Source organism: Tripterygium wilfordii, chromosome 21, assembly GCF_013401445.1.
Source record: "Tripterygium wilfordii isolate XIE 37 chromosome 21, ASM1340144v1, whole genome shotgun sequence".
Lineage (NCBI taxonomy): Eukaryota > Viridiplantae > Streptophyta > Magnoliopsida > Celastrales > Celastraceae > Tripterygium > Tripterygium wilfordii.
Window position 1 is genome coordinate 2,248,990 of NC_052252.1, and position 24,931 is coordinate 2,273,920.

The 24,931-nt window shown below is 37.2% G+C and overlaps 4 protein-coding genes across 4 annotated transcripts; 3 read left to right on the plus strand and 1 right to left on the minus strand.

Moving 5' to 3' along the window:
* Nucleotides 1-325: 325 nt before the first annotated feature.
* On the minus strand, nt 326-15,110 carry LOC119990239 (ATP-dependent zinc metalloprotease FTSH 12, chloroplastic). The gene is made up of 19 exons (XM_038836136.1): nt 14,566-15,110; nt 14,120-14,304; nt 12,682-12,908; nt 12,022-12,299; nt 11,476-11,553; nt 11,144-11,386; nt 10,904-11,044; nt 10,347-10,514; nt 9,799-9,911; nt 7,881-8,097; nt 6,169-6,240; nt 5,245-5,364; nt 5,043-5,159; nt 4,767-4,943; nt 4,068-4,187; nt 3,882-3,956; nt 3,306-3,413; nt 2,078-2,158; nt 326-908 (listed from the first exon to the last, which is right to left on the minus strand). The coding sequence occupies exons 1-19, from the start codon at nt 14,977-14,979 to the stop codon at nt 831-833; spliced, it is 3,012 nt and encodes a 1,003-aa protein (XP_038692064.1). The 5' UTR covers nt 14,980-15,110; the 3' UTR covers nt 326-830.
* A 133-nt stretch (nt 15,111-15,243) lies between these two features.
* Nucleotides 15,244-20,596, plus strand: LOC119990240 (DEAD-box ATP-dependent RNA helicase 36). Its single transcript, XM_038836137.1, has 6 exons — nt 15,244-15,968; nt 16,780-17,102; nt 17,975-18,178; nt 18,256-18,337; nt 18,697-18,795; nt 20,024-20,596. The coding sequence occupies exons 1-6, from the start codon at nt 15,339-15,341 to the stop codon at nt 20,180-20,182; spliced, it is 1,497 nt and encodes a 498-aa protein (XP_038692065.1). The 5' UTR covers nt 15,244-15,338; the 3' UTR covers nt 20,183-20,596.
* Nucleotides 20,597-21,115: 519 nt separating this feature from the next.
* On the plus strand, nt 21,116-21,634 carry LOC119989860 (SKP1-like protein 1A). The gene has a single exon (XM_038835600.1). It carries the CDS (start codon nt 21,116-21,118, stop codon nt 21,632-21,634), a length of 519 nt encoding a protein of 172 aa, XP_038691528.1.
* A 1,162-nt stretch (nt 21,635-22,796) lies between these two features.
* On the plus strand, nt 22,797-23,592 carry LOC119989469 (SKP1-like protein 1A). The gene has a single exon (XM_038835007.1). It carries the CDS (start codon nt 22,837-22,839, stop codon nt 23,350-23,352), a length of 516 nt encoding a protein of 171 aa, XP_038690935.1. The 5' UTR covers nt 22,797-22,836; the 3' UTR covers nt 23,353-23,592.
* The last annotated feature ends 1,339 nt before the right edge of the window (nt 23,593-24,931 follow it).

The following is a 24,931-nucleotide window of genomic DNA, read 5'->3' on the forward strand; positions in this document are numbered from 1 at the left end:
CGGGAAGAACAATGGGTATGATTGGGTAGAAATGGAGATTTCTCTTATCGTTGAGGAGAGGTTGGAGATGTCCGATGCTTTTGAGATTGTTATTCGGAAGTTCCACAGTATAGGTGGATAGTCTTATGGACTTCACTTTCAATTGATTGTTTGTACTTTGTAATTTTTTTTAAAGGCATTAGACTTGATTGTATTAAGTTATGGAATAATAGATAATTGAGGTCCATAGATACAGATATTCATATCATTATAACTGAAATTTCAGCTGTCGACGATTCCAACCCCCCTATCCCTAAATATAATCAAGAGAACTAGAAGAAAAAACTGAAAAATACACTGTCAATATCATCTGATAGAATAGTTGTGTTATGAATGTAGTTCACTTCACTTGACTACCTTCACAGGTACATGTTCTTCCACTCTATATTACAAGGCCTACCCAAGGAACTCAAATCTCTATATTTGGTATATGTCAACCAGCATTATATCAAAACTTAACAAATTTAACCAGAAGATTAACCAATAATCATAAGTCGAAACTAATGAGAAGCATCCTATTCGGTCCCATTGAAACAACTAGCTCTAATCGAGGATGTAAAAATGTTTTCTTCCAAAACTTTTAACCTGGCTGCTGAAAGTACTCCTAAAATTCTCCTCCCCTAACATGCTTCTGCAGCTTTAAATATAACGTTTCGATGTGCTGTGAACATTAGGGCTGATGGATTTCAATAATGGGGCAGTAAAATCTTCTCCATACTCCTATCTAAGCAGCACAGCCTTGTTTAGATGCCAGGATCTCAGATTACGTAATATGGAATCCCTGAACACTTCTAACATCTGTGGAGTGGCGCAGGATATATCTCTGGTGGTTGGTAACGCAGCTTCTCATTGTGAGGCAATGCTCCATCCTTAAGAAACGAGCAGAATGGGTATTAGTAATCATAAGTACTGAATTTAACTGAGGGTAAAAGAACATACAAGAATATAAATTATTAGAAGGAACCAAAATTATTGTTGGAAACATAGAACAGCGGCAAGTCCTGCTATGAATTATAGTTTAATCCTACTGGGTACACCCTTATCAATCTTTCCATCATTATGAATTATAAAAAGGTTAAAAAAGCAATGGAGAGGAGATTTCTGACAAGAGGAGAGCGGGAGAGGAGAAACGAGGTCAATTTCATCCATCTAGACAAAATCGCTTAGAAGTGTTGGGTTAATGTTGAAGGAAGGAATAACAATGGTAGAAGAAGAAACCACAAGGATGATTTTTTGCGCTAATCAACACCACAGGGCCAAAAGCAGATTATGGCAAACCATAGGGCTGATCTTTGTCTTCCACCCATTATAAAATCTCATTTTCTTATTACTTCTCTCCATTATTTTAATAGCTTCATCATCTCCTCTCCTACTTTTACTAAAGTTGCATTTCACATACCCTGATTTAGCCCTACTCATTCTAACCAACTTCGCTCGAACTCCTATTATGGTATCATTCATCATTCACTAAGGCAGTATCATCCGTAAACTGCTTTAGCCCTACTCATCTTGAATGTGTCCTGTAAGGGATCAACGTCAATGCTTGATGAATGCCTACTGTGATGAGAAATTATAATGTAGATCCCCCGCTTGTTCGCACATTAGCTACTGCTCCTCCAAAAATATCTTTAGTTATATTTTATATTACTGTATAGCTCTCCAGAACTTCTCTCTTCCATAGGACCCACCACAACACCTCCCAAGGAACCCTCCATCATAGGCCTTCTCAACATCAATAAAAACTACGTCGCGGCATAAATCAAATAAAGGTGAAACATTAAAGAATTGTCAGTCAATTATATATGCCAAGGATAAGACAGATATCACTCTTGTTAATTGTTATAGAGGAAAAAAACTTAATTTTGTTCAGCCATTAAACTTTAAACCTTTATTCCCAAAAATTAAGTTAACCAGCGCAAAAGAGATTGCTATAAATTTACATGAATCACAAAAAATACAAAGCACAAGCAGTAGAATAATTATTCTCTAATTAGTAAAATGCTATAATATACTTTTGTGAATAAAAGGAAAAGAGTACCTCTGATAGGTCGACCTGGAATGGCTTCGCAAAATCCTCAAACTTAATTGGAGAGAGTCCCTTCATTATCTCTTCAACTTCCTAAAAGACAACCAGAAGAACGTGTAAGGATCATGACGGCCAAAAACAAGTATAACAAAATTCATTTACAATGAAAGCAGTAGCCATTGAAGATAAAGAAGAGCTTATTTTACCATCATCGAAGCCTTCTTCCCAAACATTTTGTTGTTGGCTACATCAACCCATAAAAGAACTTACAAACCATTTATCTAATGATGAACACAATTCAAGCAGTTAAAATAGGCCACACTGTTCCAGCCCTTTACTTCTGAAGTTCCAGAGCCCTGACCCATAAGCCTCTCTTCACGTGATTTTATAGTATTATATGACAAAAACGGATCTCTACCTGTAAAGCTACATGCTCCCCTAATTTTCCAGTCTCCATCCCTCCAACTAAGGCCTCCACTCATATGGTTCTTCAAGAAGATCTTTGCAAAAATTGTATATTGCACAGTTCATCAAGTCACCTTCTTCTAATTACCCAAGACAATTGTTTAGCATACTGAAGTTTTGGACACAAGATTCGATTTAACATATTAAAGGGTGTTCAAGAAATATGAGCATTGATGACCTCTCACTACTTTCCTACACAGCTTACAGCCAATTATAACTAGATTATGTGTTCAAAAGCATAAAGTTTAACATTTCCAAAATTTACGAAATATTACCACAGAACTCTTAAAACCATGAATGAAAACTCTCTAATAGACAGTCCCCTCACAATATAAGCTTATTTACTTTGTGATTACAGAAAAAAGAGGCTAATTTACTTTGTTTTGCTTCTCCTCCAACAAGATCCAGAAGTCAAAAAGTAAAAAAGCTAATGTCCAAACAGCTTGAGTTAGAATAGAAATCAATCAAAATCAATTATCATTCTAATTCACTTACTCTGAAATCACAAAATTATGAAAGAATCTAGGGGGAACCAATTGGCCTTATTTACCAAATTACAAAAGAATGCAAACCTAAAAGTTATTCTTTAACACAATATTGATCAGATAATTATACGAATAAGAGTTATAGGAAGTCCACAGAAATGCATGCAAATACAATTACATATTGAAAACATATCAAAGCGGCAGCTTTCAACACATGTCAAAGAAAATGAATGTTTCAATCTTAACTCCACGACACAGAGTAGAAATTAAATGACCATGAATTTCCATACCAATCCAGTTATCCTTGACTTCTGCAATAGCTCCTTTGTGATCACATCCAGTATGTTCCGGTTGTCCTTCAAGCCATTCAGTGCAAGCTCTTCTGTTTCGTCAATGTACTGCAAACAATATCATATCCTGCTCCTTTAATAAACAATACCATTAAAAATAGCAGATATTCTATAAAGTACATGAACTTTTCATATAATCCTTGCACACTCAAGTATTCTATTGCATAAAAGGCATTCCTTTACTCAGATACCAACATGAAGATTGGTGTATTCTTCCATCAACTCTTACATTTTTTAAGATTATCTAATTTACTTTGATTAGTGAAAGTCTTGGGGTTTTGTTGTCAAAAGTTGAGCCAAAAAGAGCCAAAATGGTCAATGGCGAAAAACGACTGTATAACCAAGCAAAAAGACAGTTGTAAATGTTGTAGAAGGATTCATCAGGCTGTAGGTGTAGGGTATACAATTTACCCAAATGCAAACAGTAAAAACTTCTGCCCCCTTCCCCCCTTTTCTTTCTATAACATTGTGAAATAGCATACAGTAATGGTACAAAAAAAAGTAAACAACATTTACCCTCGTGAGCTCTCGGGTGAATAACTCAGATACTTCAAGTGTCATATCGGCAGGAATCACATGGGGGTCATCCCACTGACATCAAGAACAAAAGTACGATAAGTTTTAAGTTAGGCTACACTGTTAAATGAAAACAGACTCGAACTAAATCTACTATTATTGCAAGTTTGTGATAAAAAAACATGCCTTATACTTTATCAAACCAGCATCTGGATTGTCAGGTCGATCCACCAGTCCAAGTCTTTTTGTCAAGACCGTGAGCCCCAACCTTGCATTTTGAGGGCTAATTACCATCTCTCTAGCAATCTGATGAGATAAAATGGTGAGGACCATACATCTGAACCAAAAGTATCAATTACAATTGAAGACACTTTCCCTTGCCACAAAATGTGTGAAACACAATTCCCACAGACAACCACATAGGAGGCATATTAAGTTGAAAAAGACAAACAGTAAAGCATCAAATTTAGAACCGATACTAGATTTAGGGTAATCAATATTATGCTTGTTAAATTAGGTGTTAACTTATCTACAGAGACAAATACCCACACCACATCACCCAAATATAGTTCACAGTAAAAATGATTATGAAATCAGAGGTACATAGAAATTTGCGTATCAGGTACCTGACATGGTGCACACTTATGGTAGTAAACATTGAATAAATTAGGTTTGCAAAAATGAAATGTTTCATCAGTCAATATTGACAAGTGGTCATTAATGCTACTAGCATGCATTTAGAAAAGCCATTTTGATAATCCGGTTTGATCATTGAATTTTGAAAAACACAAGAAACCGCAGTCCTCTGGTTACATCTGCCGCCCAGCACAAGAAGTGCCTTGTATTTTCTGCTAAACTACATTGGATACATATAACGGCAGTCACCTTTGTTATCTTTTCAAGGTCATCACTTCCGCCATCTGTTATGTCATCACCAAACACCACGCGTTCTGCACAACGCCCACCATGAGCTACCACCATTTGCATCATCATGTAGCCAAAGGTCGTATAACCTTGGTCTATCATGTCTTCCCTGGGATAAAACACAGATAATGCAGTTTCCTACACATTGTGAAACAAATAAGGAGAAAAAAAGAGTTAGGAAACAGATAAACTCAGCAGCATCTCTTATAAACACGTCCTATGATAAAAAAAATTCACCTTGCCACCAGGCAGGAGCTGAGAAAAAGCATGCCAATCAAAGCGGGGAAACAAATGAGCTAATACAATGTGGCCAGCCTCGTGTACAGCCAAAAGTCTCTTTTTCTCAAAGGACACCTATCGTACAAAGTATCAAGTTAGCTGGAATATGTTACTCTGGTAACATATGATGCTTAATGAGGCACATAATGAACAGACATACGCTTTGTTCACATTTCTGTTGTTCTTCCTCCGTGAGAAGCACTCCCATACCTTCAAGCAATTGTTTATCCAACACGTCAGCAATGTCTTTCTGGTAAATCTTTGTACGGCCTTTCCTTACCTTGGGCGAAAAATCAAAAAATAAATTATACGTCACAATGCATAGAGCTCAGAAGTTGTAAATTTCTAATCCTAAGGTCATGAGATATGTTACTCTCATCATTTGACTGGCAATGAGCTGCCATCTAGCAAATCAGATATGAAACCAAACTTCGCTTGACATCAGTGCACGATAAACTTGTAAATGGAAGATAAAGTCCACCTATATCTGCCTATAACACATCTCGAGCCTCCCCCCTACACCCTCCAAAAGCCCCCCGCAGGCTGGATACTCCATACGCTCTCTCCAAATCCTCTACAATATCATGAACTACCTTAACATGACAGGGATGTATCGTTTGTAGATATTGTAAAACAGAATCAATGACTCCAGACTGAGAAAACAACTTATGTATTTGGGATTGCCTTGAGGACTGATGATTGGTTAAGCCAAAACATAAAAGCACCTACTAATACAACAAAATTATAATAGAAACGAGGTAGGAAGGGGAGAAACTAGGACTAAAATGGAGAATAAATGCAGGAAAGGACATCAAGGAGAACATCATTAGTGCAGCACAAATTTAAGCATCAAATCTCCATCATACAGAAGTTCAAATGGTGAGATCACCCATCTTTTCAAGGGATTTACTAGAATAGAATCAATAGATCAATTTCAAATTTCAAATTTCAAAAAAAAAACACTTAGGAATGCATGGAAGTTCTTACAAAGAAAAGCAAAAAATGACTAGAGTACGATATGGAATTGGAACCTATAAAAATAGATATTAGTCAAAACCAATAGGAAAACAAAAGGTTAACGTACCGACATTATCGCGGCCTCATTGACAAGATTCCGAATATCTGCCCCAGAAAAACCAACAGTACGGAAAACAAGCTGTAGAGGAACAAAGAGATAAAAACAAGAGAAAAATTAATTCACATTTCCTGCAGAATGTAAACATTGTTTCTAGATTGACAGGTTAGGTAAAGTAAGATAGGGTCACTTTGGTGAGTTAGATGAATTAGTTAATTAATATAGCTATACGACAGGTTAGGATAACTTTTTAAATGAGAGTATAAGGGTAGGTGAAAATTTTAGGGATATGAAAACTATAGGTTAACAGCTTTCATGCACAGGACTGGATGGACATGGTATGCTGGATAGGAGTAGTTACAGATAAACAATTGAAGGAAGCAGTAGTTTAGGGTTAAAGAAGGTTTCAAAGCTTATTGGAATTATTTGGGTTATGAGCAATAGCCTAGCTACTGAACTTTCAGCACCGACCCTTCTAGCCGGACACAAAAACAGAAGACATGCCCATCCACCTTAAGAGATAAGGTGACTCAAATCATTAATGCTTGCTCCACAAACTGAAGTAAACAAAGATATAATTATGGGAGGATATAGATGAGGTAGTGGAAGAGGTAACTTGAAAAGAAAAAGTGTGTATTGGAGGAGACATAAAAGAACATGTGGATAAAGTATGCATTGGAGGAGACATAAAAGAACATGTAGACAAAGTTAATGAGATTTCGAGAATACCCATATAGGGATAGAAATGAAGCAAGAGATGGTATTTTAGGGTTTGTACGTCTTGATTTTCTACGTTGTGGGGGTTAAGACTGAATTGATCTACACCTTCCTTAACCCTGCCTCCAAGCTGTAACGAAAATTTGGCTTCGTAAGGCTTTGTGGGCAGGTTAGAGTTAGTTAACTCTATTTTGCCTACATCAATCCATCTGGTGTTTTGTTCGACCAAGGGATACCCTAGAAGCTAAATGTTAAATTAAGTAGGTTTCCGATATTATTCCATAGTGTATGATTTTAACATGCTGGCTACCAAGAAAAAAAAATGCTTAGAAAATGAATGTAGTAGAAATGAAAATCTTGCATTGTTTATGTGATAACACAAGGAAGACACAATAAGAAACAAAGTCGCTCAATCAAAGGTAGACAATATCTATTGAAGATGCGACGTCATAAAATCAATTAAGATAGTTTGGCCATGTACAATTTAGAAATATTAATGACCAGGCAAGAAAAATTTTAAAAATTCAAACCCAAAGATTTTATAAAGAGTGAAGAGAAGCCCAAAAAGATATATATGATAGTTAAAAAAAAAAAAGATATCATGGATATAGGATTAGTATATTATTTCCTCTTTTCTTTCCATTCTTTTAAGTATAGTGTCGCTTTATGTCGAATTCAATGGCAAAGGCGCATCGGGCAATTTATTCCAAATAATTTTGATTACACCTTCTTTAAGCCAACTCAAATGTTTGGGTTTGAAGTTTTTGATGATGAAAATGAAAGAACTTCTACATTGTAGTCACTCTTTGCTATTAGCATGGAGGGCAAAAATACTCCTTTGTTTTAGCATTGTAAATAAAAATATGAGTTTTTCCACGTAATAAATATGGTGTAGATGTTGGCAATAGAGTGGAAATCCTCGCTGTCTTCCCTCTTTTTGAAAAAAGAAATTTATATTAGCTGTTCAAACTAGATAATGAGAAAAATTAGACTAGGAAAAATACCTTCCTAAAGTCTACATCTTCAGCAAGCTGCTTTCTTGCACTGTGGACATTAAAAATTTGCACTCGTTGATTAGCATCAGGCAACCCAATGTATAAACGACGGTCAATACGTCCAGGACGAACAAATTCTAGGTCCAATTCATCTGGCCTGTTGGTAGCACAGATGAATATTACCGCTTGTCTAAGTGAAAACCGATCTACGCCAGTCTTTTCCTTCCTACATGTGATAAAAATGTCAAGTAAGAATATCCAAGAGCAAATAGATGAGCTCAAAGAAGGCTTATATTTGAAGCTTGATTAAAATATAAAATAACCGAAATGAGTAAATACTCTCTTCAAACTTACATCGATTTTAAAATCTATTTATCAAGATATAAGGTCATGCAAATGGGGTACGTAAATATTTCACCGTTCCTTCTCTTTTCAATTATTTCAGGGATTTTGTTTATGTACCAAGGCCATTCATCTCTAAAAAGTTCATAAGTTTTGGCAAATCAAATAATAAACTAACTCCCGTCAATAACACTGTTTAATGAGAGTCTAATATTAATTTGGGGAAGATAACCTCAATCAGAAGAGCCTTTAACCTACACCAGTAGGGGTCAGCATAAAAACACTAATTCTCATTCAAATATATTAATTCTTGACAAAATTTCGAATTTCGTTCCTCAACTATAGACCAGTACGAAATTGAAAAAAAAGAACATGATATACTCCATTGATCCAAAAACTAAAAATAAAAATATTTAGAAGGAAATTGAAAAAATGACTATGAACCTGTGGACAAAATGAATGATTTGTCTAATTCATTTTAACATGACTGTGCTTCCGTCCTCCATACAAAGCTATATGTTCACTTTAGACATCTAAAAGAACCCATGTCTCTCTTTTCGTATTGTAAAGAAACTTCATTAGATATCTAAAAGAACTATATTACATGAGCAATGACCGAGCCCGCCCCACCAATTCGAATAATATTTTCGGATGTGGTAAGGATTTTTTTTATTTGTGCAAGAAATAATAACTGTTAAGATTAGTTAGTTTGCTACTCAACCCATAAGTTAACTTGTTGGGTTGGGGCATTTCACATCATTTATGTGGAAGCCAAGGTTTGAACCCAAGACCTCCCGCTCCAATACCATGTTAAGATTAGTTACTAGGTTGTTCAACCCAATACGTTAGCTTCTTGGGTTGGGGCATTTCACATCATTTATATAAATATTCTAACAATAACCAATAACATGATAAACTAAGATATTATCAAATGGACGGTTTCCTACCATTTAGATATTTTTCTTACTTTCTTTGACCAATATTTCATAGTTCAGAAAATTTTCAACTTGGACACCATTTCAATATCTTTCTTCCTATTTACTCCAAATTCTATTGACCTTGAGCTCGAACTAAAGGAAATGACAATTCAAATCCAACCATCCTAGTTATTTTTATTTTCCTTAAAGAAAGACATAATTCCAATACAACCATCCTATTTTTATTCCATCAACAAAAGTATCTTTTGTAGACAAGTTTCATATCATCAATGCAAGCAACACCAACACCTCAAGCTAATAAAGGTCAACCAAGTCAAGATGCTTTCATAGTGAAGCAAAACATATAGGAACCAAATGCAGATATTCAGAGTGTTGCAAAATAGTCTTTTTGTGGCCTATTTTGGTCAACTTCTCTTTCAGCTATACAGCTAAACAATCGATGCCGTGTCATATATTTACCCTTTCACCACTTAAAAGATATTAACAGCACTAAATAACCAGAGGACCAGAAAACCATCCTACCATTTATTGTTTTCAACTGCTTGTTTTTGAAAACATTTAATTGTAGCATTTCAAATGTATCAAATTGTATTCAGCATTACTATTGAAAACCAATGCAAAAACACGGGCCAAAATAATATGCTTACTCCCCATCAAGTTGCGCAATCAGTGCCTCAAATGTTGCCCTCCTCCGCGGATCCTTTCTTGCATGCCTTCCAGCAATGGCATCAATTTCATCCACAAACACAAAAGAAGGCGCCTAAGATATTGAATGTCAATTCAGAAAACAGAATGGAAAATGAAAGAAAAGAAAGCTTCCAAAATCATAATCGATACAAAAATTTTCACCAGAACATTCTGCTTATAATCAGGTGCAAAAACTGCCATGGTTTGCTCAAACTAAGTGTGAATAATGCTAGTATGGGCGATCTGTCTACACCTGAAAGACAATGAGGTATGCTAGCCCATAAATGTACATCAGCGTACAGGTGCTGATAAGTTCATAGTAACAGGGTAATGTATGATGTATCTCAATAAAACAAACCATCTGCGGAGCAGATGAAATGGTAGCAGGTCGATTCTAGAATCAACTTTTACTTTTAGCAAACACGTGAATCGTGATTCTTCTTTCCTATGTTAAAAAAACATACATGGTTTTGCATATATATTACATATTTGAACACAAAGTGCTTACATTTCTTCGTGCAATGGAAAACATCTCATTGATCCTTGCAGCACCACTTTTTTCACTATCAGTAAACTCTGCACCAGAAGCAAAAACAAAGGGCAATCCACTTTCCTTAGACAGTGCCCGTGCAAAAAGTGTCTTCCCTGTACCAGGAGGTCCCGATAGAAGAACACCCTGTCATGCACACAAACATCAAGCACGTCATCATTCATTCCATCTCTAGCTCCAAAAGGTGGCATAGCGAGTAAGAGCCACTCCAAGAGCTTTGGATAATATATTCAGGAATTGAGTCACGATGAGGACTAGATGGGAAAGATTCAGCATCTTCCACAAGAAACCTGGAAGGACCACCATCAGGCCATGGTTGTTCCCCTTAAGGGAGTGCTGCTTGTAGGCCTGACAGAGAGCCCCTAAAGAAGCCCTATTGTTTACAAGCTACCACAGGTATGCCCATGGGATCTTGGGCTTGTTACCCCCTTCAACTCTTGCCCAAGCCAAAAACAAAGAATAAAAACATAGCTCCAAGAGCCCTATGCATCTCAAATTAAACTTAAAAGATTTACCCGAACAAACTTCACTTCTCTTTCATAGTACTGCATGGGATTTCGCATATAAATCATTATCTCATCAAGAAGGTCCCAGACATCACCGCCAAGTACCACCTCCTTATGCATTGATTTTGTTTCACCTACATCTCCAACTGGCTGGATGAAAGCAAAGCATGAATGAGAATATGGGGGAATGACAATAATAGATTGGTGACTAAAGAAAAAATAAAATCTACAAGGGCCTTAAAGCCATACCAAGATGAAATTTTCAGCATAAGCCATATCGAAAAGTTGATTATATTTCTTGTAAAGGAAGCGCTTAGACGTGATATGTAGAAGCATTGCAGACTCCCTAATTAGCCACAAAATCAGTAGTCCGGGAGCCAAAGCCATCACAACTTTCAAGAAATAATGAAGCTGCCGCTTCTGAAGAAGATCGACTTCAACTCCAGAACTTGATATCATCTCAAACAAATATGGATCAAGGGGTATATCGACCTACCAAATGAGAATAACAGGTAACTATACTAAGCTGAGGAGGCATAAGGATCCCTTGAATGATAACGACAATGAGATACTAGACTTACAACATATTCCAGTGGAAAACCTTCTTTCATGGTTACATAGAGTCTTTTCAGGTCCTCTGTAAAGACAACAGCAGCAACCTGTTAGAGAAGAACCCTATTATTAGAACCTACCAAAATTCAAGCATGCTGACCACAAGTCAAATTAAAGTTCATGAAAATTATATTTAATGAAAAGCATTCTAACTAACTCAACCTTGGGATTGGACGTTTTGGAAGAAAAGTACACAGGGAGCAAAAGCAACTATCAGCATTCAATACGGTTTCAGTCCATTGCAGTTTCAACCTTTGTCTATAGTGAACAAGGGCAACTAACGAATTTTCTGAGATACAAGCCGCAGAAAACAATATGGGGATTTAAATACATCTGCAAGTTATGGATACATTTGCCTCACCACAGAAGAAATTCAAACTTTTATAAATTCTCGCATTCCCTAGATCAGGTCAACTCAAAAACCCCCAAAAAATTGAAAACAATCAATGTTGAAGAACACAATGCAAACATATCAAAACAAAAGGTAAAAGATCAGAATGGGGAACAACATATACCTCAGAGGAATCAAGTTTGTCAAGAAAATAAGTGTAAGGAAGCGTAGGGCGATAGCGCCACCATCTCTTAGATATCCATAAAGCTCGGGTTCCCTGTGTGTCTGTTACCTTTTCCACCACATCTTTCCGGAGACTGTTTTCAACTTCTTTCATGTCAAACTCAACTACATACTTGGCCTTCGAGGAATCTAATTGCTCAGCCAGCTTCTCCTTTCTAAGGATTTCCTTCCATGTTTGAAGCCTCTCACGCCATGTTCCTTTACTTTCTTGGACTTCACCTGCCCTTCAAAGAAACCATATAAGGAGTTCTAGAGGAAATATAGAAAACTTGGCTTTAGAATGACAATACTTGATGGAAATGCAATAGCTTAGAGCAACATTTTATAATCTTTAATGGTGATATTTATAAATTATATTTATTGAAAAAACACCTTTAACATTGTCCTGTTTCGCACTAAAATACCCGAAATATATACTTTCACATTACAGAGGGTTTTGGATGCAAGCAACAAGAAGAAAATCATGATTACAATTGATGAATTCTTGGATAAAGAATACAAGGAAAGAAGTGAAATAGTATGAGAACATAAATGAAAGCAAATTGCAACCTTAGACTGAAGCATGCACCATGTTAACACATATCCAGACACAATCACTGACCTGAAATACTAAGATCTTCACTAAGTGCTTTCTTCTCTTCTGGTTTTAATCTTTCATCATTCTCAATAATATGTTTAACATTGTTCTGAGAATGCTCTGAATCATCATCCCATGCATCTTCGCCAATATAAGTATTATCATGAATCAGCGTTCCATCAGGTCCTTCGATAAATTTTTTCAGTTTCAAGCCCTTTTGTGTTGTCTTCCTCCACATACCTTTCTTAAACCTGCCATTATAGTAAAAACAATAGGCTTATAGACAATTTTAGTCATTGGATTCCGTAATATGACTTGTCAGGGACCTGGATAGCAATCTCAATAGTGTGGAAACCTTAAAATCTTCCTAACAAGTGTATAAGTTATTCTGTTCCCTGATATTGTTCCACCTCAAAAAGATTTTGCAAACACATTTACAGATTGCAATAAGAAAGAAATAAAAATTGTAAGATGCTGCAATATAACTGTTTGCAGCATTGCACTGTTAATGCTTTTACTTGTAAGATGCTGCAGTATAACTTTTTGCAGCATTGCACTCTTAATGCTTTTACTTTACAGACTTCAAATGTCAACTACTGCTTTCAACAGCAGGGAGAGAGATAATAAAATAGTTCTTCTATACTCATTTTCCTAATTTACTTCATTGTACTTGATTGAGGACTGCAGTTATTCCATTTTACTATTCATGCTTGGCAGCAGACCTACATCCAAGACAGCAATTTTTATCCATTGACTAACTAGTTCAGTCATACGTGGCAGAATAGCAGTGAAAACTTAATCCAAAGTAGCTATCTTTTAAGGTTCAGGATATTTTTGATGGCAGATAGATACTTTGAGAAGTTGATGAATCGACAGTAGATTCAGATTTGGCTGTGTGTAAATCCAGCCAGCACTAGATACTTAAAAGATTCTCGGGTGCATTCTAGAAATTAAGCCTCTTTTGATAATTTTTTTTTCTTTCCAAAAGCAAGATATTTACAGGTGAACATGTCCCTAATGGTAGAGTTGCAAGGGTGCAATCTAAAGATCACAAGTTTAATTCTTGAAAATAATATGTGGGGGTAAGATCTGCGTACATTCTGTTTGTCCCCAACCTAACCCAATGCAAAAGTCTTGTGCACGGGAGTTGTTTACCTATTTACCAAAAGCAAAATACTTGAAAACCAATGCAAATGCACACACGAAAAAAAAAATTGTACCTATAGCTGCACTACACATCATGTAACACGAAAGCTGCGGAAGAGCCATTTAAACCCATCATAGATTTTGTAAAATTAACACCGAAGAACGAACAAATGCTTGCCAATGCATCAGTTTCAAATACTCAAAAATGATTGATTTATTTAAATTGAATCATAGTGAGAGATGGTTTCAACTTCTGTATGCAGAGGTGGTATCAACCTCTGTATACACACGCAAAAGAAATGAGAAATGCACTTACTTTCTAATATTGCTAGGAGAAGGTTCAGGAATCAAAGCCTCCATATAAGCCTCTGCTAACTCTTTCCTCTGTCGATTTAGATAAGGAGCTCGAATTGCCATATAAACTCTTTGAGAAGAAAACACCATTAGAACAATATATAGCACCAAGGCTCCTATTCGTTTAGGCTCCCAATTCTTGACATCCTGATAAACCAATTGATATGTTTCAAGCTATGCTCACAAATATAAATTGATACTTCCGCAACAGACTATCAAGTGCAAGTGCCAAGCCATAAAGCATATATAACAAACTCAACAATGATCAAAGAGAGGACAAAACAAAGAAAGAAAAAAAAAACACTAGTCACTTTGTTTTAACTGCATATGCCTATACTTTCCAAGGAACAAAATCAGAGAATTTAACAAAACTACAGAAAGGTTAGAAATGCAATCGGAAAATGTTACCTTCCAGAGCTCCCAACTATTCCAACTCACAAACCGGGGCACCATCTCGGTCCTGAACCGAACCAATAGAGCCTCACCCTTCTTGATCCCTTCCTTAACTCCATTTAATAACTCGCCGATCTTGGCATTGGACTGACTTAAGTCAAACCCAGCTTCCTGCTTCACAGATTCACGCAGTCTGGAGAAGAACCGGTCCGACCCACGTCGGACAGAACCAGCCAAGCTCAGCCAAGAGAACCCATCAGACCCATTTGGATTTATAGATGAATAAACTCTAAATAGGGTCTTTTGGCGACAATATCTGAGTCTTCGCTTTGTGGGTATTTGGTTGAGAAATGAAGGTGAAAGAATTTTCGTGGGTGGAGTTGCAGAGAAGATAAGTGGATTTGCTTTGTATGGGACTGTTAACTCCATCTATGGTTCTCTCCTTCTGAAACAGTGAGAGAAGTGGACAGTTAGCAGTTTATCTCTCCCCCCAGAAACTCCACCTCTGGGGTTTTTGAGGTTTATCTGAAACTGGAAGACACCACAAGGTCCAAAACACAGTGACGGCCTGACGGGTCTGATTAATTAAGGGGTTGGGTCGTTATTTGAACCACCCGTTTGAATCCGTCGCCCGTTTTCTATTTGGGGCAGTTTCGTCATTAAAAAAAGGGAGAACCCCAAACGTAATTTTGTTTTGTATCGAAGCAAAGGCCAAAACGGTTGTCTATACTTTGCATATCTTCTGTTGTGAGAGGCGAATTTGGTTTCTGATCATCCAAGCAAGAAATATGAATCAGGAGGAAGGAGAAGTAGGACTAGTTGATGAAAGCTTTCCCCTTTTCTCCAAAACCACCAAGCCCCCTAAACCCTCGAAACCTAAAAGCCCCGAAAACCTTGAGAAAGCCTTGGACTCTCAAATACCTTGCTTTGAGAAAGTCACAGAGTCTGATGTAAACCCTAATTCTACTTCCACCACCACTTTTGCTGAGCTGGGTATCGCAGAATGGGCGGTGCAGACGTGCAAGGAGCTCGGGATGCGGAAGCCCACTCGAGTACAGACCCACTGCATACCCAAAATTCTGGCAGGCCGCGACGTTCTTGGAATAGCACAGACTGGCAGTGGGAAGACAGCAGCTTTCGCATTGCCCATCCTGCACCGCCTTGCAGAGGACCCCTACGGGGTTTTTGCATTGGTCGTGACGCCGACGAGGGAGCTAGCTTACCAGCTAGCCGAGCAGTTCAAGGCGCTCGGTTCGTGCCTGCACCTGCGGTGCAGCGTGGTGGTTGGTGGCATGGATGTGTTGACGCAGACCCGGAGCTTGATGTCGAGGCCCCATGTTGTGATTGCTACTCCTGGCAGGCTTAAGGTCTTGCTGGCGGAGAATCCTGATATCCCTCCTGTATTCTCCAGGACAAAGGTACTGCGTTTCCTTTGTTTGTGTTATACTTATTTTTGTTTCTTTTGAAGTGGTGATTTGGGAATTAATTACTTTAGTTTTATAATTTGTTGAATTTGTTTAGAAAATTGGGTTTTATTGGTCTTGCATTCTCTGGCACTAATGGGACAGAATTAGGAGGTAATGACGCAGATATGCAGTGGACGGTGAGAGAAATTTGTCGATTCTTGTTATTCTTGGGAATGATATCCATGATTAGAGTGTAAGAGGTTAATTTTTTATAGAAGTGTGGTCTTTCAAGTTCAGTTTCGTTGTCAGGTGTCTAGAGACTTGAGAATCTTGACGGGAATGCTAAAGATGATAATTTTTTGTAGTTTTTGAGAATTCTAATTCACTGTTAGAATTACTTGGTATTTTCTCTCCAGTAACCTGTAAGTGGAAGAACAATTCCGTTGATCAAAGATAATGTTTCTAGAGTGATGCTTGAATATTTAGGAATCAAAATTAGACATGTCAATGTAACCATTTGTGCATTGTTTACTCCCCAAGGTCAGTGTAATTTGAAATTCTTTTAACCTTTGAACTTTGTTATTCCGTTTCAACCATTTTTAAAAAAATGACTTCTCACACTGGATGTAATTTGAATCTTTTTTAAATTTATTTCTGAACCGAAGTTCATTTATTCTGTTATCATGAGGCCTGAGTGTTCCCTTTGCCTGGCTGAATACGGTGTAGAAGATTTTGTATGTTTAAATATGATGCATTCAGTTTTTCTTTTAAGTATTATATAGATATAGATGTTCATTTATATTAACGTTATAAATTGTTTCAGTTTTTAGTTTTAGATGAAGCTGATAGAGTCTTGGATGTTGGCTTTGAGGAGGAACTCAGGGCTGTCTTTCAGTGTTTGCCGAAAAATCGGCAAACTCTACTGTTTTCAGCAACAATGACGAGTGACCTACAAACACTGCTTGAGCTTTCTGCAAATAAGGCATACTTTTATGAGGCATATGAAGGATTCAAGACAGTTGACACTCTTAAGCAGCAATACATATTTATCCCAAAGAATGTGAAAGATGTTTATCTTGTACATGTTTTGTCAAAAATGGAAAAAATGGGTATTCGCTCAGCCATGATTTTTGTCTCCACCTGCAGGTATTAACTTTTAGTTACTGATGTAGTTTGACCTTATCAAAACTGAAACGGAATGGTTGTGTTCATTCTTAAATCCATGCTATGTTAAATGTGCTATTGGTAGGCATGATTTTATGTGTGATGCAAAAAATCTTGCACTAAAAAAAAGATGCAAAAACATATTGTGTTTGCTGTTATTGGTTTTTTATTATCATACTATCAAAACTTCAAAACTAGCGAACATCTAGTCCAATGGTAAGAGTTGCTGGGGTGCAACCTAGAGATCACATGTTCAATTCTTGGAAATAGTCTCTCCACATATTATGGGAGGTAAGGTCTATGTACATCTTGCCTATCTGCGACCCCGCTTATTGTAGGAGCCTTGTGCACGAGTGTTCTTTACCTTTTTTACTATCACAACTTCAATCAAAAGTGATGAATTAGGAAAGTGGGGAGGAAAAGAGGCATAATGTGCTCCTAGAAGTAAGTATAATTGAGCAATGACCCTTCATCTAGTTTATGATAGGGTCATATTTTCGCAGTAGATCTGGAGAATCCCTCCATGATTATCTTGCGTGTATAACTTGTAACATTTTGCTTCCCTCACCATCTCATTCTTATCAAAGGAGAAAAAGAAGGAAAATGCATTAAAGCGTGCTATGTACTATATTTGGTACTTTTTCTGGTCCTCTAGATTTTCAGATTTTCTTTTGCTTATAAATTACTTTTCTGGTATTACAAACTAAATTGGGAATTCCTTTCTTATTAATAATATAATCCCTTATTTTGATACTAGCTGGGATATTTTAGTCCCATAATCTGAAGACTTATAACCCCAGAAATCTGCATCCATTTGTGATTTGAAATTTGCAATTCATCTTTACAATGTGCAGAAGTTGTCACCTTTTAAGCTTGGTACTGGAAGAACTTCATCAAGAAGTTGCAGCATTACATTCGTTTAAATCCCAGTCTCTTAGGCTGTCTGCCTTACATCGATTCAAATCTGGTCAAGTTTCTATACTGCTTGCAACTGATGTTGCCAGTCGTGGGTTGGACATTCCTACAGTTGATCTTGTTATCAACTATGATATCCCAAGGTTTACTTCCTAAGGATCTTTATTAGCTAGTTATAGATGTTTGTGCAACTGGAAAAATAATGTCTAGCTTAATGCAGATATCCGAGAGATTATATTCATCGTGTGGGTCGTACAGCTAGAGCTGGCAGAGGAGGATTGGCTGTTAGTTTCATTACCCAGGCAAGTAGAAAAAAGTTGTTGGACAGAATGGTGGCTATGTAGTTTTGTTTTATTTGATTGCTTTTGGAGTGTCAAGAAACTTCTCTTGAAAAGACAATAGATGCTTTGTTCAATACCCTAAACTTGTTGTTCTTATATTCTTTGTAGCTCCAATGTTTGTAATCTTCCAGATACTATCAAAGCAGCATCCTCTAATGTTCTTGAATTGCACACTTGCACCAGATTTATGTCTGTTAAAGAAACTACTTTTTTCATTGAAAAAAATATGACCATTGAATGACTGGCAATGTAATAGTTTTTGTTGTGGTAATTTATATCAATCTGCTCGTCCTTCTTAACTTTCTGAATGCGCTTTACAGAATGACATAAATCTCATTCATGAAATAGAAGCTGTCTTGGGAAAAGAACTGGAAAAATATGAATGCAATGAGAATGAGGTGCTTTCTGATATTACAAAGGTAAGACCTGTTGAGTTAGTTTTTGTGCATTCTTGATACTCCCTATTTTTCTTAGTTAATCTCTGAGCTGCTTATAATTTGGTGTTTGTGCCTTACAAATGTGGTTAGATTCTGACCCATTTATATACCTTCCTCATCGTCATCATCAAAGTCTACTCTTTAGGACTGGGCAAGATTGGAGTCCTCTAAACCACAATAAATAAATAAAAATACATTACTTATTAAAAAGATATGCAGAGAGGTGAATCCTACGTGGATTATCCTTCTGCTCCATTTATCATTTATGTTTAAGCTATCTGTGTAGAGAAGGTTTCTTTTAATTTTTTTGTTTTGTGTGGGAGGAGATATTTCTTCATCCAGCAAAGGAGGGGAAAACAGAAAAGACTTATGCTACATTTTTTTTACAAATCCCACTCCTAGTTCTAAACTTTTATTGTGATTGACTTGTCCATCATAGTAGTGGGCTTAAGAGATCTTTGCTGCGTGGGAACTGGAATAGTTCTTTTCTAATCTTTTGGGAGGAGAAAAAAGATATCAGAGAGGGGGAAAATGAAACCAGAAGAATAAGAATAATAATTTGGTAAAAAGGAATATATTCTGCAATATGGGAGAAAGCTGTGGGCATCCACCCTTCCGAGGACCTGTTTTTGTGGAAGTCTTGGCATGGGCCAACTTTTATAATAGATTTCTTTTGATTACAAATACCAGATGTACTTCCTTGTGTTGTCTTCTTGTTCCCTTGGCATATGCAGTGTTATCGTCATTGTAAAAGTGTTTTGGAATGGTTATTCTTGTGAACCTAGCAACTATTCATATTCTAAGCAGCATGGATTTGACATTAGTCTTTTTCAGGTGGGGTAAGAAGAAAAATGAACATAATTTATAAAATGCTTTATCAAACTATATACAACGTAGAATTCAGATGAATATGTCTAATGTTGTTGATAGATTGGGTGCATTGTTTTTCTTGTTCTCTTAATATATACTTCTAAGATCGGCAAAACGTATTTGCGAGTTATTTTTTATTGTTTAGGTTTTGGATTTTGTTTCTCTAATAACATCTGAATGCTAATTTCTACATTTTTTTGCATACCTGAATTCTGTGGAAGTGTATATGAAAAGCAAGATATTAAATGATAAAAAATGATCTTCTTGTTACCAATTACAGTTGTTTAAACGATGGCTGCTTGATAGCTTGTATTTTCATATGATTATGCAATGTTTATAGGTTTACAAAGCAAAGAGAGTGGCAACAATGAAGATGGTGGATGATGGCTTTGAGGAGAAAGCAAAAGAAAGGAAGAAACAGAAATTGAAAACGCTGGCAGAGAAAGGTTTGACAACGAAAAAAGACAAGAAGAGAAGAAGAGAAAAATCTGCTGTGTAGTTGGCATTTGGTGCTCTCTCACACACAGATGTCCGTTCCCCTGTCCATAGTCACATCTTGATAAGCTGCATTTCCTCCAGCAGCTTGAATGGGTTGCAAGTAAAGTCATAAGTATTTATATACCCTAGAGCATATTAGTATTGAGAAGTTTGAAATTTGAAACATACAGTTTAAATTAGTTTTTACTTTTGTTCTTCTTTTGGCCTGTGAGAATTGTAGGCCATAGAGAGAGGGTGATATTGATTTCCTGGAAATTTTGTTGCCTATCCTGGAAATCTGCAGAAGTCAATTATAGTAATGCATAGATTTTTTGGATGATTACATTCATTTTTCAAGTCTTGCTCTGATTTTTGAGATATGCATTGTGCTGGAGATGACTACAGTTGGGATTGAACTCTTAATTATCTTCATTGATATCTTTGTTTTTGTCCAGACAAGTTTAGGGTTTTACAGATGTTTATTTTGCTGCTTGTCTCTCACAATGCTCTTTGTGGGGTATGTCTCCAAATTCTCCAAGGTGATTTAGCAAATTGCATTACTGCTAGTTTCACTGGGATTGTCAGAAAATTAGCAGGCATTGATGGTTTAGGATTTAACCTTATGAGCACCATTTTCTTATCCTTCTTTCCTTATATTTGTAAATGGTTGGACTATCCACTTTGGGCTTAGGCCCGTAGTGAGCCTCTCCTTTCCATCATGGAAATTCCAGCTAAATAATCCCTATTTATTCTTATTAAATAATCCCATTTGTTTATAAATAGTTAATTACATATCATCGTTTGCAAGGGAAGTTCACGCGTCTCGTTCTCCCGCCATGAACCGTTGTAATCCCTGCATCAAGGCTCCTTTATAAATACCCCTCTGATGTCCCAATTTCTTCTTCAGCACTCCACAAGAAAATCTCTGAACCTTCCATAATCCAAAACGCTAACAATGTCTACAATCACCACCACTGCAGTCACTACTCTCACCGAAGTTGTCAAGAAAATCACCGTGAAAGCCTCCGATGGTGGGCTCATTGACATCGACGAGTCTGTCGCCATGGAAATTCCTGCAAGCAAGGCTTACTTTGGAGAAAACAGTGGTGTCAACAACATCGCTCCTCTTCCTCTCGACGTTCCTAGCGATTTGCTCTCGCGAATTGTCGCCTATGTTGAGGATCCTGTTGCCAAGTCGGCCGATGAAGGAGAGTTGAAGGCGTTCAATAAGAAGTTCTTGGAGGAGAAAAGCGATGGTGAACTCAAGGAGATGTTAATTGCTGCAAGTGATCTCGAAATCGAAGCCTTGGTGGAAGTCCTGGCCCAGGGCATTGCAGATCGGATCAAGAACATGAGTGTGGAGTCTATGAGGAAGTTCTTTGGGGTTGAAAATGATTTCACGGCTGAGGAGGAAGAGGAGATCCGCAAAGAGTATCCATGGGCCTTTGAAGGTGTCGACGCGGTTCATGATTGACTACTAGTAGATGGAATGTTCATTGCAGGACCATTGGTTTAGGTTTGCTTGGTTTAATTAGGCCTTAAACTCAAAATCAAGTTTTAATGGAGTAATTGAAATTGTTAATTAGGGTCATTGATTTTCCACTTCGAAATTGTTGATGAATTTCTGTTGTAGCTTCGATTGATTGAATGTTAGTTTGCAGGGCCTACGGGAGTTGTTGAAATTGTCAATTAGGTTTCCAGATCTTCAACTTCAATTTGTTGATGAATTTTTTTGTTCATATAATGAATTTCTGTTGTAGCTTTTGTTCTTCCGTTCTATTCTTTTTGTTCAATTCAAGCACCAGCAGTTATTGGAATCAGGTTGTTCTTGCGTGATTGCAAATTGTTAGGGTTTCAGATTTTCAGCTTCATATCTCCTAATGAATTTTGAGCTTGTATTCATACTAGAAAATTGTGGGATACGGGCCTGAAATTGGTTTTCTTGAAATTAGGTGAAATTTATTTAATCTCAACCATCCATCATCTCATCTGTTGGTTGAGATTTGATATCATTAAATAACCCATAGAACACTTTCCAGCAAATCCTCTATCTCCTCAACCAGCGAAGGGCCACAAACACAAGCTTTCGACCAGTCTCTACGGAGACAGTAACCAATCTCACCGGAGACGGCGGCAACAACCATTCTTACCAATGAAGACGATAAAAATTCTGCTTATAAAGTTCAAAAATTGCAATTAAGCACACTCAAATGCGAGCAACATGTTCAAAGTTCTGTTTAGGAGTGTCAAAACCAACTATAACACCAAAGTATTCCTGCACTAGTTTTTTCACAGCCACCTTAAGCCCTTCCCCATCCTCATCACCAATGAAAAATAGTGAACCCAGGAATCTTCATCTTGGAGAAGATCTTTATGATTGCATATGACACTCAACAATCAACATATATTATCCTCAGAAAATACTTTTTTCATTGCTCGTTGACCACGATTGTAGAAGATGTTGATTATTGCTCGAGAAGTAGAGAACCAAGCTTGGGGGAATGCGGAATTTCGAAAGGAGAAAGAAAGAATACATTTCACATAATTTCAAAAAAAAACAATTCCAGCCCCCTAACCCCAAAATTGCCTAAAACGCAGCCATTTTACGAAATTGCCCGTGTGCTCCTCTTTTAAAACCCTGTGCAACACTCAACATCGTACCCGCACCAAAGGACGATGACGAGTTCGGAGGCAACCAAGAAAATCGGGCTGAAGACGTCGGACGGCGAGGTCTTCGAGGTTGATTACGAGGTGGCGTGTGAATCGCTCACCTTGAAAGCCTATTTCGACGAAGAATGCGCGGCAAAGGACAACGTCATACCACTCCCAATTGTCTCCGGTAGGGCGCTGTCCAAGATCATTGTCTACTGCAGGAAGCACCTTGATCTACGTGTCCGATCGTCGGCTCCCGGGGAGGAGCAAGCGGTCGAGAAAGAAGGTATGGACTTTGACAGGGAGTTCGTGAGGGAGCTGAGCGACGATGAGCTCAAGGAGTTGATCGTTGCAGCCAACTATCTCAACATGAAGGAATTTCTTGACATGCTGAACCAGGGAACTGCGGATCGTATCAAGAACAAGAGTGTGGCATACGTGCGTGCCTTCTTTGGGATCGAAAACGACTTCACGCCAGAGGAGGAGGCTCGGATTCGGGAGGAGAATCTGTGGGCATTTGAGGGCGTGGAAGAAGACTGAGTTTGTGGGTAAAGAAAGGATTTTGGACTAGATATGCAGTTTCCATTAGAAACTTAGGTTTTTGGGATTTTGCTGATTAGCAGGATGGGTTTTAATGGCCTGGATTGCAGAAATCATGGGTGTGAATGTGGTGATGCATCTATGCTTTATAATGTTTAGTGAATGGAATGAATTATGGTTTTTGAATGTGCTTGATTAATTTCATTCAATATTATTTTTTTTTTGTCTTTTGAGCCTTCACTTGTTTTTGGCCTCTTCCTGCTTCTTGAACTCACTATTTCCTCTTGTTTTACTTGTGGTTTATGTTTTACTTGTGGTTTGACTTCCCATTACCCTTCCCCTCTTTTGTAGAGCTCAACATCTCTCATATCTTCTGCATTTTACTTGTGCACTCTAATTCAGGACTATTATAATGTAGGGAGGATTGTCCTCCTTTAAGGTTGTCATAACATTACCCGAACAATTATTCTTACTTCGAGGTTCTTAATGCTACTCACGGATGATAACTTGTATCGGATGCTTAATGAAAGTCATGCTTCTTATGTTACATTAAACTGAAAATTCTTGTTTCGTTTTTCATGCTGCGGTTTGGATAGATATTAGATATGTGTATTGGTTAAAATATATAGCCTCTCCAGGTGTGAGTTGTTGTGTGCTTTAGTTTGCTGACACAAACTTCTCAGGTTACAAACCCCCATGCCTTGGTCTCAGTAAGCAAAGTGTTGAGATGGTGAATGAATGACTAGAACATTGTAGTCGTATCTATAGGATTAGGGTTGCAATGGCAGTAGCAGTAGTACTATAAACTTATGAGTCTGTTGAAAAAAGTTTCCTTTCTTGGGGACACTTTGGAGTTTGGATTAGAATTACTGTGGCAGTAGTAATACTCACGTTTTGAAAACTTTAGAAGCGTTTTATTTCTTGGGGACTAGTAGTTGCTGTACATTGGAAACTTCCTCCTGATACACTATATTCGCAACTTTGTACAAGCTCACTGGTGAAGCTCTTAATATGTTTAAACTGATGATATGCATGCACCTGTTTTGTTTCTGTAAGATTTGGTACTTTATACTTTATTGATGGTAAATAGAGTATGAGGAATTAGTGAGTACATAAATTTACACTACTTTGGCATTTCTTCAAGATGGGAACATCTTTGTGAAAGCAAATAGCTGTGGTTATTCACTGCTTTCCGAATCACATAGAGCATCCACAGGAGAATATGATAGAAACGACTTTCTGTTGCCAGTACTGGTAATTATTGTTGTATCTTTATCCTTTGGGTTTCACCTTGATAAAAATCATTTTGCATTCACACAAAAAAACTTCATTCAATTATCCGTTGTATTGTCGACCTGAAAATTATGTTAGTGGTAGCCTGTTTGACTTGAACTGTAAGATATATGGATTTCTGCCAGTATGAATGTTTATTTATGTCTTTGAAATTCAGTTATCGTGTTAATTTCTCAATACAATATCTGCCTATCTTTGACTGCAGTAAATTTATGTCAATTTTTGGGCATACCTTGGTGTTGGTTAATTCAGTAGGTAAAGTGGTCCTTGGTGGTGTTGGGATTGA

What these genes read in the sequence shown, in the direction of transcription:
- LOC119990240 (XM_038836137.1), top strand. Translation starts at nt 15,339, where the DNA reads ATGAATCAGGAGGAAGGAGAAGTAGGACTAGTTGATGAAAGCTTTCCC. An exon ending in CTGTTAGTTTCATTACCCAG is followed by an intron (nt 18,338 to 18,696) that starts GCAAGTAGAAAA and finishes TGCGCTTTACAG; the next exon opens with AATGACATAAATCTCATTCA. An exon ending in TGCTTTCTGATATTACAAAG is followed by an intron (nt 18,796 to 20,023) that starts GTAAGACCTGTT and finishes CAATGTTTATAG; the next exon opens with GTTTACAAAGCAAAGAGAGT.
- LOC119990239 (XM_038836136.1), bottom strand. Translation starts at nt 14,979, where the DNA reads ATGGAGTTAACAGTCCCATACAAAGCAAATCCACTTATCTTCTCTGCA. An exon ending in TCTCCTAGCAATATTAGAAA is followed by an intron (nt 12,909 to 14,119) that starts GTAAGTGCATTT and finishes CTATAATGGCAG; the next exon opens with GTTTAAGAAAGGTATGTGGA. An exon ending in ACCTTGAAAAGATAACAAAG is followed by an intron (nt 4,188 to 4,766) that starts GTGACTGCCGTT and finishes TTATCTCATCAG; the next exon opens with ATTGCTAGAGAGATGGTAAT.
- LOC119989860 (XM_038835600.1), top strand. Translation starts at nt 21,116, where the DNA reads ATGTCTACAATCACCACCACTGCAGTCACTACTCTCACCGAAGTTGTC.
- LOC119989469 (XM_038835007.1), top strand. Translation starts at nt 22,837, where the DNA reads ATGACGAGTTCGGAGGCAACCAAGAAAATCGGGCTGAAGACGTCGGAC.